General features: G+C 37.1%; 2 protein-coding genes and 1 long non-coding RNA gene across 3 annotated transcripts; 2 read left to right on the top strand and 1 right to left on the bottom strand.

Annotated features, from left to right (window-relative positions):
• Positions 1–300: 300 nt before the first annotated feature.
• On the bottom strand, positions 301–1,805 carry LOC132611905 ((2Z,6Z)-farnesyl diphosphate synthase CPT6, chloroplastic-like). Its single transcript, XM_060326281.1, has 3 exons — positions 1,297–1,805; positions 1,036–1,091; positions 301–948 (listed from the first exon to the last, which is right to left on the bottom strand). The coding sequence occupies exons 1-3, from the start codon at positions 1,606–1,608 to the stop codon at positions 501–503; spliced, it is 816 nt and encodes a 271-aa protein (XP_060182264.1). The 5' UTR covers positions 1,609–1,805; the 3' UTR covers positions 301–500.
• Positions 1,806–5,107: 3,302 nt separating this feature from the next.
• Positions 5,108–6,526, top strand: LOC132611866 (uncharacterized). Its single transcript, XR_009571712.1, has 3 exons — positions 5,108–5,507; positions 5,602–5,681; positions 6,252–6,526. It is a non-coding gene; the product is annotated as an uncharacterized LOC132611866 (long non-coding RNA).
• An 8,523-nt stretch (positions 6,527–15,049) lies between these two features.
• On the top strand, positions 15,050–16,945 carry LOC132615520 (uncharacterized). The gene has a single exon (XM_060330126.1). It carries the CDS (start codon positions 15,050–15,052, stop codon positions 16,943–16,945), a length of 1,896 nt encoding a protein of 631 aa, XP_060186109.1.
• Positions 16,946–18,904: the final 1,959 nt, after the last annotated feature.

Below are 18,904 nucleotides of genomic sequence, written 5' to 3'. Positions count from 1 at the left end.
TCAACTGGCCATGTCAATGGATTAGAAGCGGAAGATTCTATCTTAATGGAGTATATGAGATCATGTTTCATCTAGAAAAAATTGATTTCAACAAGTGCTCTGGTGAATTAATGAGCAACCGTGTTGTCAAAGGCGAAAAGCGTTAAACGATTGTAGTCAGATTGTTAGGCCACACATTTTATTAAGACTCAAAAGTTGTAGTCTTTGTCAATATGTTTTTGAGTACACTGAGGCGTGTATTACATATAGTAGCCTTAGTTTAAATTTAGTCAAGCTCTTAAGGAGAGATTCTCTCAAATATACTCGTAATAAGTTGGAATCTAACATAAACATTTTCACAAATATAATACAATTCTCCAAGCTTGTTGCTGCATGAAGAAATTAAAAAAACCTCCTGTATTAAGTTATCAATTTGGCTGAGAGGATATTGCAGATCACAAAATACTAAAACACATACAATTATAAGAGATGCTGAGAGCTTTAAAATAACAAAAAGATTTTCAATATGTGTGTCCACCAAAACGTCTGTGTCTTCGTTGAAAGGAAAGTACGGCCTCCTTCAGATCTTCTTCTCCAAAATCAGGAAATAGTGTATTTGTGAAGTACATTTCAGAATAAGCGAGCTGCCACAATAAGAAGTTACTGATTCTTTGTTCTCCACCAGTCCTTATTAGTAAATCAGGTTTGGGGAACTTGGCGCACTTAGTAGAGAGTTCTTGCTCAAATAATTTATTGTCAATATCCTCTAACTTAAGAAGGCCATCCTTTAATTTACTGGCAATGCACTTGGTTGCCTGTAACATGTCATAATGTCCTCCATAATTTAGTGCCATCATAAGATGCAGTCCTTCATTGGCTTTGGTGGCCTCCTCTGTTAACTCGATGCTTTTCTGTAAAGTTATGGAAAGTCTAGGTTTATCTCCAATAACAGATACTCGTACCCCAAACCTGTCGATTCAAAGGAATGAGAAAATTGAAAAGCAGAAATCCCTCTGTCAATTTAGCTACACAGATTAATTTAACTAAACGAAGTACCTCATAAATTCTTGAAAGAACTCTTCGAACAGTTGCATCAAGAAATCAACCTCCTCCTGCTCAAAGTCAAATTGTTATTGTATAGCTACACTAATTAATGTTTATAGCTTCCTTTAAATCACAAGTTTCAGAAGTTTTTCTTGTTTAAATCTTGTGCTTCTCACATATGGGACGAAGAGAATAATATATTTTCTCTTTATATAAATTTGGAAGTTGAAATTAGGCCAAGAAAGTATATAGGAAATGAGGTTAAAGCTGTACCTTGGAACGATTAAGGTTTTCAGTGGAGAAAGCAAAAGCAGTGAGAACTTCTATTCCGAGTTTGGAGGAAACGTTACAAATATTTTTAAGATTCGGAGTAATAAATTTGTGACCCTCTTGCACCGGTAGGCCTCTAGCCTTAGCCCATCTCCTGTGGCCGTCCATTATTATAGCTACATGTTTAGGGATAAGCTCTGGATGAAGTTGGATACTACGCACAGATGCTGATGAATTCGATGATTGAAAACCCAAATTATAAGAGTTGTTGTATATTGGGAGGAGCTTGGTCTGGCACATTAAAAAAGAGCTCATTTCCTCAACCTTAATTAGTTTATACTTTGCAGTAAAGAATTCACAAATGTGTTCTAGTAGTAATATACTTGACAAAAGGCTTGAAGCTTGCCGTGGTAATATACTACTCGAGAAGAAATTAACACCCACACACTGCAACTGACAGCCTAACCTTGAAGTTTGAATAACAACCACAAAATCAATTCCTTGTAGTAATTACTTAAGTCCCGTTAAAATCAAGGACTGGGATTTCAGAACATGAGTTTCATGTGGAACTTGTAACAGTTATATAGCTAACAATAATGATTAGGGGTGGACACAGTTTGGGCCAACCCGAAATCTAAATCAAAATTCGAACTTTTTAAATATTTGGTTTGGATGTTCGGATTATGGATTGGACTTCGGATTTTATTTTTAAAATTTATGGATTTCGGATTGGATATGGATTTAGTACTACGGATATCCAAAAATCCAAAAATTTTATACCTTATATCTAGCCCTACCTATATCATATGTGCCCTGTACTAATAAGGCTAGTTTCTAAAGGTTCAACAGATTATACCTAAGGCCCACCTATTAAAATATTAAGTTCAATATACTATTCTCTGCTAAATCAAATATAATATAGGGTTTTCTTACTCCTCAAGTTTCAAAAGTCTCACGTTAGTGTCACAAACAACAGAGTTCTTTGTTTTTTTTTTTTTTTTAAATTTTAGTAAGTCATCGTCAAGGGTTGTGAGACTTTGATTTTGGGGGGGGGGGGGGGGGGGGGGGTGTGTGTGTTAGGCTTGACCCCTACCATGTCTATTTCAATGCACAAAAAGGTTACATAGTTAGAGGGGGACATGTACCAAAACCTCTAACACTACAGATTACATTGAGAGTCCAAAAGGAATAGAGAGGGATGAAGCCTATACAAATCCCTTTCATTTACAAAGAGTAGCAAAGTTAGCTTACAAAAAAATTACTTTTATCGTATCGAAGGGAGTTGCCATTTGTCTAGTTGGATTAAACCTTAAACCTCTCTAGGAAGTTGAGAAGGATTATATACAGGGGCGGATCCACATGTTGTCCACGGTGTTCACCCGAACACCCTCGGTAAAAAATTACAGTGTATATATAGGGTAAATTTTCTATATTTATGTTCATATATTAACTTTTGAACACCCTGAATAAATTATATTAGGTTCTTCTTTTTTCCGAACACCCTGAATGAAAATTCTGGATCCGCCACTGATTATATAAGGTTTCCATCCCACTAGATGATGCCAATTTTGTGAAAAAGTCAGCCGCCTGGTTAGCTTCCCTTAGGCAGTGTGATACTATTAAAGTGTGATTCTTGGTTAACCTGATAGCATCTGTGATGATCCTTTCAGCTTCATATGGGAAGTGTTTCTTTGGTTAATCATGTTGGTAATCAGTTGAGAGTCTAACTCCACCTAGAAATTATTGAATCCTCTTTCTGTGCACCATTAAATTCCTTGTTCAATAGCTATAGCTTCTGCTTCATTGTTGCTGTTACAGTTCATAGGTCTAAATAATGCCATAAGAACCTCTCCATTATTGTCTCTAATGACTGCTCCTATGCCAGCTCTTCTAGTGTTACTGATGTAGCTTCCATCAAGATTCAATTTGATGGTCCTTTCTTGTGGTTTGATCCAGTTGACTTGTTTGATTATTACTGTTAGTTTCAGTCTTTCCACCATGTCACAAATGTCAATCCAGTTTCCTGTTATATTGCATCTTGGAAATTCTGTTTGTAGGATAGCTTGGATGTTTCAAATAGTGTTGTACTCCATCTTGTTAGTGTACATCTTCCTTTATCCTCCGTATTTGCATGATGTCCACTCCTTCCATATTTGCCAACATATGATGATTGGAGCAACCTGCAATATTAGCTTATGCACACTATTTTTGGTCCTCATATCCCACCAGTTCTTAATGGTCCTTTTGATAGGACCTGGCTGTTGAGTGATGCCTAGAGGAACCCCAAGATATCTCCATTTATGATTAGCAGCTTCACCATAAGAAAAAGTGTGTTGCATTGAATCTATAACTGGAGTATTGCAACAGAAACAAAAAGAAAGCATTGCTCTGAATACCAAATCTTGCAATAGATTCATTAAAAGGAAGTTTACCCTGGCATAATCTCCATGTTAAAAAAGAGAATTTAAAGGGGAGGGATTTATACCATAATTTACTCAGAAAGTTATCTCTATTTTTGGTGATTCTGATACTATTCCAAGCTGATTTATTAGAGAACCTACCATCCTCAATGATTTCCCAGATAGGATCATCATTGATATCCATGGAATTCTACAAGAAAGTGGAGATACGACAACATTTATTCAGTGATGCAAATGTCGTAAAAATAGTTACATTTGTCGCAAAATGTCATAAAAATAGTGACATTTGTCGCAAAATGTCGTTAAATCAACGACATTTTGTGTAAAATGTCGTTAAAACAACGACATTTGATACAAATGTCAAAAACATTATGACAGTTGTTTCAAATGTCATATTATTAGTCGCTCATTACCGACATTTACAACTAATGTTGGAAATCTAAATCTTTTTACATTAATTCAGCACTCTTTATATTTAACTCTAGGAAAAAATTATTGGATGCATAAATTAGTAATTATATACTCCATATAACAGATGAGTTTGAAACTAAAAACGTGGTCAAAATTATTTGTTTAAGTTAGTCAAAAGTAAATTATACAATTATAATAATAGAACTTTTGAATATTTCCACCAATAATAGTAGAAAAATTTATTGAACATATGACTTATTAAAAAGTAACTAGTCACTACCAAAAAAAAAAATGAAATTAGCTACGCAGATTGTTGTTATTCCGTCGTTAAATTGCTCATAGCTTTTTTTTAATAATCCATCGCTAATCCGCCACAAATAGGATCAACGATGGAATTTGTTGTTTACTTACTGAATTTGTCCGCGCTAACTCCCGTTTTTAGTAGTTAATATTAGAATAGGCGCAATTGCGAATAATTTTAAAAAATATTATTTATTTTCAAAATTATGATTTAGCTTGTTTATTCGTTATTGCTCTCTTAATTATTGTCGTGGTCATACCCTATCGTGATTTTTTTTTACCATATGCCCTCTTAACTTTTTCATTCTTCGAATTCTGGTTATAGAGGTAGGGAGCGAGAACAAGGTATCAGGGATGATTTGATTTATTACGGTACAACTCATGATGTTCATATCAATCTTTTTGACTTCTATTCATGTTTGCTTTAGCTCTTATAAATAATTTTGTTTGCGGTGATTTTATTATAGAGGTTGACAGAACGCCGAATATTCGTGTGTAATTTATAACGATTACTGACCTTACAAGTTTGTAAATTCCGTCGTTAACTTAAAAAGTAAACTTTGTTTATCTTTTTTTTTCCGTATATATATATATATATTAATTTTGTATTTGTATGAACTTTATATAAATTTTAGATGTTAGATCAATCGTCATATTTATTCTATTTATTTTTGTATATGAATTAGAAATTTATTTAAGTTCTTACTGAAGTAATTGGTTCTGCAAGGACAACATTATAATTGGAGTACTAGTTAGTAGTTACTATTACTACTAAAATCGGGAAAAAAAATGAAATATAATAACAGGAACAGTTTTTTTTTGTTTTTTTGTTTTTTTGTTTTTTATATATATATATATATATATATATATATATACTTTAATAGAAAAGTTTCTTTTTCATTTGGATCCAAACTCCCCCCCAAAAATTTAAAAGTCCCCAAAACCCAAATCTTTCCCCCAAAATTTAGTAACCCTTCCAAATACTAATTACCTTCCCACGAAATAAAAACCTAGAATCCTAAATCCCCTTTCACCTCCCCCAAACCCTTTACGTCAGAGGCTTGTCGGCACTACACTAGTGGGGTATCTTCTCCCTTTTCTTATCTCTCTCTCTCTATTTTTCTCCTTGAATTTTATTTGTGTTATTACTTTTTTTTTATTTACTATTCATTTGTAGGTTTTATAAAGTGGAGTTCCGAAAGAGATGAATTGTACAATATGATTATTACATTGGATCAAATATTTGTGGATGTGAAGGTGATCCTCTATCGTGTGGGCTTGGCTTTAGGATTCATACTGAATTTTGAGATCTATACTTTTACTTTTTTAATTGTATCATGAATCTAGCAGTACTCTTATTTCAGGATCTTTTGAGTTCTCGCCGCGTCTTAAAGCCATTCGTAAAACATTTGACTATTCTAAATTTCGTCAAAATTATATTTGGCCTTTAATTGATTTTAGGTAAGCCTCAATTCTATTGTTCTTAGTTAAGGACCAGGTAATAAATTTACTCGTGTGGTTGAAAAAATAGGTGGCTTCTTGGAATTTGTTTAAGATCTTACACAGGTACACATTTGAAGTTCCTATATTCTGGAAGACTTGAAGTTTCTCATTGTTTTTCCTTTTTTTATTAGTTACCTTCTCATTCCTCCCCCCCCCCCCCCCCCACCTCCCTCCTTTATGGTGGAAGTTCTTAAGCTAGAAATATTGTAACGTTGTATGTGGTATCACTTGCTAGATAATTTTTATACAAGTTGCCTGCTAATTTTTTTTTAACAATATTTTTCTAACTTCTAATATACGCCTCTATCTTTGGTTTGCTGTCAGATGCCTCTTTGCCATTTTTGTTAGAAGTTGATATGCAAAAATTATAGTCGAGAAGAGAAGTCATGTGAAGAGGGTGTCGTCATAGCCTGTAGAGAATCCAGTTGCTGCTTTGTTTGAAGGCTCGCCAAGTGATCATCAATAAATTAGTGCAGTAACTAGTCAACATTAGAATTTATTTATAGTTGGCAGTCTTAGTTTGATCGGAGAAAAATTTGTATTCTTTGGGAACCATTATGTAATGGTGTTATGATATATTAAAAGATATTGTATGTCGAGTGACTCTTTCGTTTTGATTCAAAATTTTTTGGTGGTGTATGACTTGTATATCGAAATTGTACATATGAATATGGTATTAGGTTAGAATTATTTCAGTTTACAAAAATGAAATAAATAAGTTATTGATTGGAGATGATTCCGACATTTCTTTGTATGTGTAGCAACTATTGGTATGATTTCCTGACATTTCTTTATAGGTCACAACTAAATTGAATTAAAACTCAAAACTTGTGACATTTAATAAAAGTCATAAATAAATGTCACTAATTATTTTGCCGACATTAATTTAAATGTTGGAAATTTATTGTGACATTTTTTAAAATGTCGGACTTAAATGTCGTAAATCAATTACCAACATTAATATAAATGTCGGAAAATTCCCGACATTGATATTTACGACATTTGTAATAAGTGTCAAATAAATGTCGCTAAGTAATTTTGCGACATTTATGTCACTTAATGCGACATTTATAAAATGTCGTCATAAGCCTAATTTCTTGTAGTGGAACCAATATCAATGCCTATGATACGAAGTGTGATTTGATCAGGAAGCACATCATTAAGCATATTGACATCCCATTCTCCATTAGTGATGAGAGGACACAATCCTGTCCATGAATCTAGCCAAAAATTAGATTTTCCACCATTGATTCTCCAATTAATGTTGTGCTCTGTCTGAGATCTAGCCCAGACAAGATTTTTTCAGTTTTGAGAATTTCCAAGAATCCATTTTTTCTGAGTAACATGGATTCTAGAACAATATTTTGCAGTCATGAACTCAGCCCACAGAGTGTCTTGAGTTCTCAGTCTCCACCTTCTTTTGATGGAAAGAGTATTGGCAATATCATTCAAAGATTTGATACCAATACCTCCTTCCTCTTTGGGAAAACAAAGATTAGGCCAAGCACTCCAGTGATACCTTTTCTTTTTTGAAGAAGAACACCAAAAAAATCTAGCAATGTGTTTCTTAATCAGGTTCATGGTATTCTTTGGGAGGTTAAGAGCAGATAAAGTATAAGTGGGCAAAGACTGTAAAACACTCTTGATGAGTACAGTTTTGCCCCCAAAACTCAACATTCTTATTGAAGCAAAGCTTTTTTTTTTTTTTTTGGTTTTCCACCCGGTGTTCGGTACCCGCATTAGAGCTCAAGTATATCCGGATTTGAACCGCGTAGGGCTTATTTAGGGGAAGTGCTCCCTACCGAGAATTTTGCCATACCCAAGACTTAAATTGGAGACCTCTAGTTAAGAAAGGAGCAACCCATCCACTGCATCACATCCTTTGATGGTATTGAAGAAAACCTTGATACCACTATTAATTTGACTGATCAAGACAAAGAAATACAGAAATAACGCTACTTTAAAATAAGAAAATCTATAATTAACAAGTAAATTATTATCTTGATCATTCTTTGTGATGGTTTTGTTGTTATAGTATCACATGTGATATATTTGAAATTTGATATTTGGGCGGGAAATCGAACAAAAAAAAAAAACGTTTACTCCATTATTGAGCTGTAACATATAGTGCTGCAGGGAAATGCAGTTTCTACTGAGAAAAGGGCAACAAGGAAGTGACCCCATAAGGGGTTTGGTTAATTTGGAATATTGTGGACGTGTTGTGAAAGCGTCACATCAACTTCACTTTGAATCTCGATAAGATCTTACTTTTAGAAAGAAAAGGTAGACAGATCGATATAGCTTCCAACTTTACTATAATTAACAAACCATACACTTTCTTGCATCCCATAATCACATTGCCCAGAGTGAGAAAAATGTCTGTGTTTACTGTTCCAAAACAATTAAACCTTGCTGAGTAATCAGTGGCGGATTCAGGATTTTTATTCAGGGGGTTTGAAAAAAATAACAAAAGCTAAATATAAAAAATAATGTTGTTAATGGAATAGAACCTAGGACGCTAGAGAAAATTTTGAACACCCTGAACTGTTTGAGCTAACCTTTTGTATTTGTTCAGGGTATCCAAAAGTTAATATATGTACATAAACACAGAAAATCTACCCTATATATACACTGTAATTTTTTGTCGAGGGTAAGCTCTTGGTGATGGATTTGGAGATTATGATAAAAAAGAAAAAGAGGATCGTGGATGACCGGCCGAAGATCAGGTGGGGTAGTCTGACTCTGTCTAGTACCCAGGAGATGGGGGAGAAACTAATGGCTATGGGGGCTTGGGAGAGTAGGGGGGACACGAGCAGTATGTGGGATAGGACGGCTAGTTGCATTATGGAAGCAGTTAGAGATGTACTCGGAGTCTCGAGAGGTCGCCGTGGTGGGCAACCAGGGGACTGGTGGTGGAATGGAGAAGTCCAAGGGAAGGTGGAAGCAAAGAAGGTGGCGTACGCGAAGTTGGTAGACAGCAAAGACGATGAGGAGAAGCGGACGAATAGGGAAAGGTATAAGATTGCGGGAAAAGAAGCGAAGTTAGCTGTTTCGGTGGCAAAAACGATAGCTTTTGAACGACTATATGCAGAATTAGAGGACAAAGGCGGGGATAAAAAGTTGTTCAGGCTAGCCAAGGCGAGGAATAGGAAGGCACGGGACCTGGATCAAGTAAAGTGCATCAAGGACGAGGATGACAAAGTATTGGTGGAGGAAGCTCTCATTAGACGGAGATGGAAGTCATACTTCCATAAACTCTTGAACGAGGAAGGTAACAAAGACATTGTGCTGGAGATTTGGAGCACTCTGAGAGGCGTTGCGATTTTGTGTATTGTAGGAGTATAAAGGTGGAGGAGGTTAAGGGTGTCGTTCGTAGGATGCACAGGGGAAGAGCGACCGGGCCTGGCGAGATCCCTGGGGAGTTTTGAAAGAGTACAGGAAGGGCAGGTTTGGAGTGGTTGACTGGATTATTTAATATTATATTTAAGACGGTGAAGATGCTCGAGGAATGAAGGTGGAATATGATGGTTCCTTTGTACAAGAACAAGGGTGATATTCAAAGTTGCAACAACTATAGAGGGATCAAGCTGCTACGACACACTATGAAAGTGTGGGAAATGGTGGTGGAGATGAGGGTGAGAAGAGGCATGTCCATTTCAGAAAACCAGTTCAGATTCATGCCGGAGCGTTCGACTATAGAAGCTATTCATCTTGTGAAGAGACTGGTGGAGCTGTATAGGGAGAGGAAGAGGGACTTACACATGGTTTTCATCGACCTAGAAATGACCTACGATAAAGTGTCAAAAGAGGTTTTATGGAAATACTTGGAGGCTAAAGGTGTACCTGTAGCATTCATTAGGGCGATCAAGGACATGATGAGGGAGCCAAGACTAGGGTAAGGACAGTGTGAGGAGACTCGAAACACTTCCAAATGGAGATGCGGTTGCACCAGGGATCAGCTCTTAGCCTATTTTTATTTGTCTTGGTGATAGATGGTTTGACGCGGTAAATTCAAGGTGAGGTGAGGTGTCATGGTGTATGTTATTCGCGGATGACATAGTCTTGATTGACGAGACATGCAGCGGAGTGAACGCTAAGCTGGAGGTTTGGAGACAAACTCTGGAGTCTAAAGGGTTCAAGTTGAGTAGGACCAAGATAGAGTACACGGAGTGCAAGTTCAGTGATGTGACACATGAGGCTTTCGTGGAAGTGAGGCTTGGTACCCAGGCCATCCAAAATAAATGAAGTTTTAAATATCTTGGGTATATTATATAAGAAAATGGGGATCGCTTTAGGAGTGTTGTGTGATAAGAAGGTGCCACCAAAACTTAAAGACAGGTTTTACAAAGTGGTCATGAGACCGACTTTGGGGGCAGCGTTTTGGGCAGTCAAGAACTCTTACATCCAAAAGATGAAAGTTGCAGAAATGAGAATGTTGCGATGGATGTGTGGGCACACCAGGAGAGATAGGACTAAATGTTGTGATGGATGTGTGGGCACACCAGGCGAGATAGGATTAGGATTGAAGATATCCGAGATAAGGTGGGAGTGACATTGGTGGAGGACAAGATGCGGGAAGCGAGACTGAGATGGTTTGGGCATGTGAGAAGGAGAGACATATATGCCCCTGTGTGGAGGTGTGAGAGGTTGGCTATAGACGGTTTCAGAAGAGGTAGAGGTGGGCCGAAAAAGTATTGGGGAGAGGTGCTAAGATAGAACATGGCGCAGTTCTAGCTTACTGAGGACATGACCTTAGATAGGAGGTTATGGAGGACTCAGATTAGGATAGAAGGCTAGTAGGTAGTCCCAAGTATCCCTGTACACACGTAATTTTTTACCCTCCCGGGATGTTTTCATTGTCTTATTGATTAATTTTTATTTTTAGTCTAATCTTGGATTTTAACTATTATTTCATTTTTAGTAGGTTTGTTTGTGAAAATGAAAAAAGGACAAAAAATATTCGCTATTTTCAAGGCATAAGTTTTGTGTTTAAAAGAAAGAAAAATTACAAAAAAAATAGGTTTCTTTTAATCTAGTTTTTCTAAGTTAATTCTATCTTTTGGATTTTTCATTAGTCTATTTATTTAATTTTTTTCTTAGTTTTGGTTTAAAAATAGTTGATTAGTATATTTATTTTGGTATTTTATATATCCTTTTAATGGAAAAAAAATAAAAATGGAACCAATGATGGCCCGCCACTTGGCAAAGTTTCACCCTATTCACACAAAAAAAGCACAATCCATTTTTGGGAAGGGAATATTCCTTTCATCCTTCAAGATATTTTTATTCATGTGGGAATTTTGGAAAAAGAAAAAAAGAAATAACACACTCAAACCCTAGCCTAGACACCATATAAATATCTAACTATAGACACACATGAATTCAGCCGCAACAAACAAATGAAACAAAAGACCTAGAATATAGGAACCTACAGCCACCATAACCAAAAGAAAAAAAGATGAGCCGCATGAGATCTTTCTTTTTTCATTTTTAGTAGCTAAAAACGTGTACCCAAGAATGATGATCAAACTAAGAAACTCAGTACACCAAAAAACACTATAAGCATCTAGACCCTTTCCTTACTCTGCTGTGGATGGGTAAAAGATCCACAACTTACCCTTTCAACTCCAACAAAAACCAACCCCAAAACAGATGAAAGGTCATTTTTTTTTCTCCATTTTTAGTCCACTAAACACCACCATGGATATCAATCGTAAACTCTCCCAAAAACCCCGTAAACCAGCTTTGAAAGATTTTGTTTGCCTGAGTTTCTTCTATTTTTGAGACACATATTGAGTTTTGTGGTTGAGGTACGGGTCAAGATTTCCGGTCGTCGAGCTCCGGTGAACATTCTTTTTTTCAAGTTCGGTTGGTGTGCTTTTGCTTTCTATAATCCAAGCTTGGAGATTCGTTATTAATGTTGAAGAAGTTTCTACTCCTTAAAGCTGCGTAACTCAAAAGTTTGGAAGGATTTTCAGTTCACTTGTTTTGACCACGTCTTTGAAGGTCTATCCCCTTTTAGTTATTTGACGTTAATCGATGCTTTTGTTTCAAATCCGTAAGCCTGTTGTGTTTTGTTTAATTTTGAAAATCATTAAACATGTCTAAAATTGTATTTGTGTTTAAGATTTGATTATGTAGGAATTCTGAGCTTTTCATATCCAGCAATCATCCTTTTATTAACATTGGGGGAGTTTTATACCTTAAGGATATGATTTTGATTTTCTCTGTTACGTGTCAATGTATTTTTGTGCTTATGTGGTCTTATTTAGAGATTAAGTGAAAGTGATGATATGGTTGTTTATATGCTTTAATATAATAGGGACTTATTTCCTTTAAATTAGTAATGACAGGTGCATCGATGCTATGTAGCGGAAACGAATTTTTGTCTAAAAATGGTATTTAGGAGGTCATTGCTTTCATCGTTAAAAAATGTAGTTAACTTTAGCATGCTTATTTTGTATAGGAAATTTATTTGTTTTAAATTTTAACTTGTACGCATTCTAGAATTTCTTATATACTCATGTTGGTTTTTGGTAGATTATAATACTTTATATTATGCTTGCAGTTTGTTATTGGACATACTGGTTTTAAGTTAAGTTTTTTTTGAATGATTAATAGTCAATTGGGTCGTGATCTAATCGCTTCTTTTCAATATGGAACTGGGGTTTAAAAACAAATGTTGGGCCACGATCAAGGCTTAATTAATCAAATATTAGTGTGAGATGAGCGAGATGAGATGCGAGCTATTTCAAATCTCGCTGTCAAGTATAAAAGATAAGAGTGGTAAAACCAATTGTGGGGGAGCGAGATGGGTTGCGAATTTATTCAAAATCCATTGTCGAAAGAGAAAAAAAATAATAACCAAATAATAATAAGTCTCGGATTTTAGAGACAAATAATTGTCTTTAATGCTAGATGAGCTTTAGGCACGTTTCAAACGTTTGTTTCGATTAAGAATGCGGTTACGCATCTTATTTCGAGACGTTTTCTTTTATAACTCAAGGATGCGGTTACGTACCTTGGCCAAACTTGTTTTAATAATTAATTTTGTTTCAAGTAAGAATGCAGTTATGCATCTTATTTTGAGATGCTTAAAAGATCCGGAATGCGGTTACGCATCCAAGTTAAGACCAATAAAAAATTCAACAATAAAAGGTACGAGCAAATCAAGGCCTGTAACGCAATATATCCAAAAATGATTTAAGCTAAGTATAAGTCGATAAAGCGACCGTGTTAGAACCACGGGACTCGGGGAATGCCTAACACCTTCTCCCTGATCAATAGAATTCCTTACCCGGTCTTCTGTTTTCGCGGACCATAATAAAAGAGTCATTTCTTTTTTATTAGGGATTCATAAGGTGGCTTGGAACACCAAAACTCAATTCCAAGTGGCGACTCTGTAAATAAGATAATCCCTTTTCAAAACCGTCACTTCAAATGGAAAAACCCTTTAATAATAAAACTTGCGCGTTCTACGCGTGGGGCGCAAAAAAAAGGGGTGTGACATCTCTGGCGACTCTGCTGGGGACAACCAGAGTTCGAGCTTTGTGATATTGCCTTATACTTGGCTTTTATTATTTTTATTTGGGTTTATTGTGTGTTTGTTGGCCTAATGTGCTACTTGCCCGCTCATTTACCGCTTTGATATTGTTGAACTGTATTATAAACTGTCTTCTCTTGCGCACCCCTCTGAGTCTCTGAAACACTTCACACACAGTCACAGGAATGCAGTTATGCATCCTACTTCTGTCAAGATAAAGCCGGAGCGTCTTGACGCCTGATGAAGGATTTTAATCACACATGTTAAGCGGGACAGGATAAGCAATGAAGTTGGAATAGCACTGCTACCGACAGTATTGCCCCTCCCCGGCTCGAGTTGTCCGCTCGGGTTAGCCAGTCTAGACACCGTTTTCCATTAGGTTTTAAACCTAGCAGAACTGAAACGCAGACATGATTATCCCTAGTAGGATCCGCTTATATGCATCACTTGCATTTGACTTAGTGGGACTCGGCACAGGGGCCGGGTCCGTCTAGGACAGGTATCCCTCTTTCTGACCGATCTGTGCATCTCATGTGCTATTTGCAATATTATTTTTAAGGCTTGCATGATTGTTGATCGGCTTTAGGCTAACTAGTGAAATAGAAGAGAGAGAAGCATTCTTCTAACTTTTTACGCACCCATTTTCCTTAAACCTCTAATTTGTCTGGATCTTGCTAAAAATAAGAAAATTCGTGACGAGTTTATTAATTAATTTATTTATTTAAAAAAAAATAACTTAGCAGTCCAATCTGGACGAACTACGCACACCTGATTCCCGTCCCTCGGGGCGACGATACGTAGGCAGCCCATATCGGGTTCGGTGATCCTTATTCAAAAAATTAAAAAAAAAGTGTTTTATTTGTATTAGAAAATCCGAAAAACAAAGGAGATAGTTTTATAAAAAAAAAGATAATAATAAAAGGGGGGAGATTCCTTTTTAACGCCCTATCCAAAAGAAAAGGAAAACGCAAAAAGATTTTACTTCGAGTAGTATTTTTAGCGGGGTTTCTTTGGAGGAAATTTTATAATCAAAATCCAAAAAGATTTTTTTTTTCAAGTTTTTGTAGTTTTTTTTCTCTTCCTAAATTTCAAAAAAAAAAAAAAAGAAGAGAAAATTCGAAACAATTTTATTGATTACTTTTTGCCGAAACTTCCCGAACTACGCAAAGATCTGATTCATGTCCCAGCATGATACGTAGGCAACCCAAGTTGGGTTCGATCGAATTATTTTCAAAAATCAAAATGAGTAGTGAAAGAGCGGAGAAGAAAGGAAAAAAGAGTGGAAAGAAAAAGAGAGATAATCGTAAAAAAGAAAAGAAAGGAAAGAGAGCGAGTGAATTGAGAGGCGTGGAAATGAAAAATGAAAGAGAGAGGATGGCCAAATCGAGCGGGAAATGGGATGATGCCAAAATGACATTATTACCCTTAGAGTCATTCTAGAACTGATAATTGTGAATATATGCATTGCAAGCAATTCCCTAACCCATATTTTTTTATGATGTTCGATTTTAGAAAGTGGTTGGTTTGTGGTACACTGGCAACACACATCCACTTCACTAGACCAAAAGGAAGTGTGCGAATGTCGAGTGAAAATGAACTCCCAATAGTCAATACTGAGGAAAGACAAGGACATGGTCAACATGAATCAACCGTTGTTGAGGAAAATAGGTTGTTGAGGCAACGTATAGTGGGGATGTTACAAGAAGGGTCGAATGGTAGGCAACCGCCCCAGGCAATCCCTAGTTTTTCTGACATCACGCCTATGGAACATGCATATACTCAGGCCTCACTCTCCATGTCAGAAGATCTAGTGTACCTTTCTGGGTTTGCTCATGGTCTGGGTGACTATACCAATTTGCCTAACATCACTGAAACCTCCACAAGTCGTTTTCCAAGGGTGCAAATCACGACTGATATTCAGGGTATCGCAACAGCGCCGCCCGTTTATACGTTCTCGCAGCCTAATCCTATGGTTGTGACAACTACTGTGCCAGTTGACATGATTCCCCAACCCACTATGGTGCAAAGACAAAATCATGTGTCACAATTTGTTACCCGTCAAGATCAGTACTACCCTTCGGATTTCACATTCATGGGCCCAGATCCTCATCACTCTATTTCACAGTTTAATTCTCTTATTGACATTGAGAGACCGGCGAAAAATGGTGAACATGAGGACATGGCTGGAAAAATGAAAAGCCTGGAACAAGCTATGAAGAACTTACAAGGATTGGGAGGTTATAAAAGTGTCTCGTTTAGAGATTTGTGTATGTTTCCCGACGTTCATCTACCTCTCGGATTCAAGGTCCCGAAGTTTGACAAATACGATGGACAGGGTGATCCTATGGCCCACTTGAAGAGGTATTGTAATCAATTGAGAGGAGCTAGGGGTAAGCAAGAGTTGCTTATGGCCTACTTCGGTGAGAGTTTGACGGGTTTAGCCTCAGAATGGTTCATTGATCAAGACTTTACTAAGTGGCATATTTGGGACGACATGGCTCAAGAATTTGTGCAGCAATTCCAATACAATATAGACTTAGTTCCTGACAAGAAGTCTCTGATCAATTTGAAGAAGAAAACTACAGAAAATTTCAGGGAATTTGCCATCAGGTGGCTGGAGCAGGCTGCAAGGTTGAGACCACCGCTGAAAGAAAGCGAGGTTATGGAGACTTTTATCCAAGCACAAGATGAAGAATATTATCAGCACATGCTCCCTGCCTTAGGCAAATCATTTGTTGAAGCCATCAAAATAGGGGAGATGATAGAAGATGGGATTAGAACAAGACGTATTGTGAGTTTTGTTACCTTTAAATCCACCACACATGCAAGTGAAAGTCAGTCAAAAAATCTGGGGATAGAGAGGGATGGAAATTCTGATGTTGCAATGATTGGATCTGGACAAGGTCAAGGTCCGAGGGGCCGCCATCGTCAATATACTCAGCATCAACGTCGATCACCAAATTACACACAATGGCGAGCAGCAACACCACAAAACCCTCATCCGTCTCCACAAAATTTTCAAGCATCATACAATCCCCATTCGAGGCAGGAGTACGGCAAGAGACAAAGGCCAAGGGATAATTTCACACCCATTGGAGAATCTTATACGAGCGTGTTCCAGAAATTGAGACATTTGGGCATGATCACTCCTCTACTCGGGTATACTCCTGACCCACATTCAAAAAGTTTTGATCCCACCGTACGATGTGCTTATCATTCTAATATTCAGGGACACAGTACTGAAGACTGTCGCACTTTAAAAAGAGAAATAGAAAGAATGATTCAAGAAAAACTGATTGTGGTACAGGACAGCGACACTCCAAGCGTCGCAGAGAATTCTTTAATGGCATGGGATGATGCACACTTCGTAGCAATGAGCGCGTTGGCCAAAGGGACCCAGAACCTATTTGTTGAGGATAATGTATTCGATATTGGTGAAGGTTCTAGTAGTGTTGATATGCAACTTAGTGGCTAAGGTGTCAGGCTCAGCAATTGGGGAAGTCACTCCTTTTTCCACTTGGAAGGAGTATTGGTAGTTTGTTTTGACGCTCTTTCTGTTATTCGGATTATTCATGGTTGTAATCTAGATTTTACCTTGCTTGTTTTGATGTTCGAACCCTTCTATCCTTTTTTGTTTAATGAAAAAAAAAGTTTTTGTTTTTGTTAAATTTTTAATTCATTTTCCTTTGTACAGTTTGTTTTAGGCTGGTTCTAGTAACATGGCATGCATGCGGATTTGTTTGGTCAAATCTTAAAACCTGATCTAGCCAGGGGTCAAATGCACCAAAACTCGAAAATTGTGAAAAAGAACATTTGAGGAAACAAGAAGAGACAAGTATGAAGGAAAAGTGAGAGACAATATCCAACAATGCATTTGTTGTGAAGAGATACCATGTGATTTTCATTTCTCATTCTCAAATCGCATGTTTTGTACTTGACATTTTTAAGGATTGGTATGACGAAGGCATTTCATTCTGCTATCTAAATATTGTGTCACCATTTGCTACCCCTGTTGAACCTTAGTTTTATTTTCTTTCATACCCCTCTTTTGGAATCAAAATAGAATAAGAAAAGAAAAAAAAAAAAAAAAAAAAGACAACGAAAAGAAAAAGAAAGAAGGAAACAAAATCACACAAACCAACAAAAAAAAAAAACACAAGAAATGATCTGCCGGAACTACGTCTGACCTGATTCTTGTCTCGACAGGATACGTAGGCAACCCTATTCTGGGGTTCGGTCCAACCCAAATAAGATTCGAAATTTCCCGTTTCAAAGAAACTGGGACAGAAGTTATTTTTCCCTTTGAGTCGATTCCAAAAGTTGTAAGTCTCACCCCTATTATTTTTGTGTTGTCTTCGAGCCTCCATGCCATCCTTCTTTTCAACCCTATCCAAAGCCACGTTACCACCAAAGAAAAGACCTTCAGATCAATCATTGAGAATGTCAAGGCTGAGCACGCTATGAGTACAAAATATTTGCTAATGAGCATCACCTGTCTGCGTAAGCATAAGGGAAGTGGAAGAAGAGAATGAAAATGAGAGAGTCTTACTGGTGAAAGCCTTCACAGGCACCATAAGGCAATGAAGATCTGAGAGAAATGAAAATGAGAGTCTCTCACTGGTGAAAACCTTCACAGCCACCACAAGTCGACGGTGAGTTGAGAGAATGAAAATGAGAGAGTCTTACCGGTGAAAACCTTCACAGGCGCCATAAGGCAATGAAGATTTGAGAGAAATGAAAATGAGAGTCTCTCACTGGTGAAAACCTTCACAGGCACCATAATTCGACGTTGAGTTGAGAGAATGAAAATGAGAGAGTCTTATCGGTGAAAACCTTCACAGGCACCATAAGGCGACGGTGAGTTGAGGGAATGAAATGAGAGAGTCTTATTGGTGAAAACCCTCATGGGCACCGTAAGGCGATGGTAAGATGAGAGACAAATAAAAGAGAGAGGTTTAGTGATGAAAACACTTCGGAGCGCCACTAGCCGAATGAGAGTCTTGAGCCTGTTGAATAGGTTGGGATATGAAGCCTTGATTTCAAAACAAGTTGTGAGAGCGCAACAGGAGTTAAAGAATAGATTGGTTGAACAGATTAGGCCGCTCAATCCGAAATGCATGTCATGACCATTGGAGCCAGCGACCACATTCAGATAAGTGTCTTCTTTCCTTTTCTCCTAATAAGGGACATTTACACTTCTACATATTTTTACTTCTTTTGTTTTGTTTCGTTGAGTCGTCCATGTAGAACGGGTGGAGAAAGGATTTCAAAACTTGCTACCATCTTTTCCAATTGCGAAGCAAAACATCTGGCTAGCACATGAAGGTAGCATGATTCAAAATGGGTAGAGTACCCAATGAGTTATCGTTCATTGATAGATTATGGATTCATGAAAATATATGGGATCAGTAGAGTTTGAATTAATAGGCACCAT

This window comes from Lycium barbarum, chromosome 1 (assembly GCF_019175385.1).
Source record: "Lycium barbarum isolate Lr01 chromosome 1, ASM1917538v2, whole genome shotgun sequence".
Classification (NCBI taxonomy): Eukaryota; Viridiplantae; Streptophyta; class Magnoliopsida; order Solanales; family Solanaceae; genus Lycium; species Lycium barbarum.
This window is presented reverse-complemented; position numbering and strand designations above follow the sequence as displayed.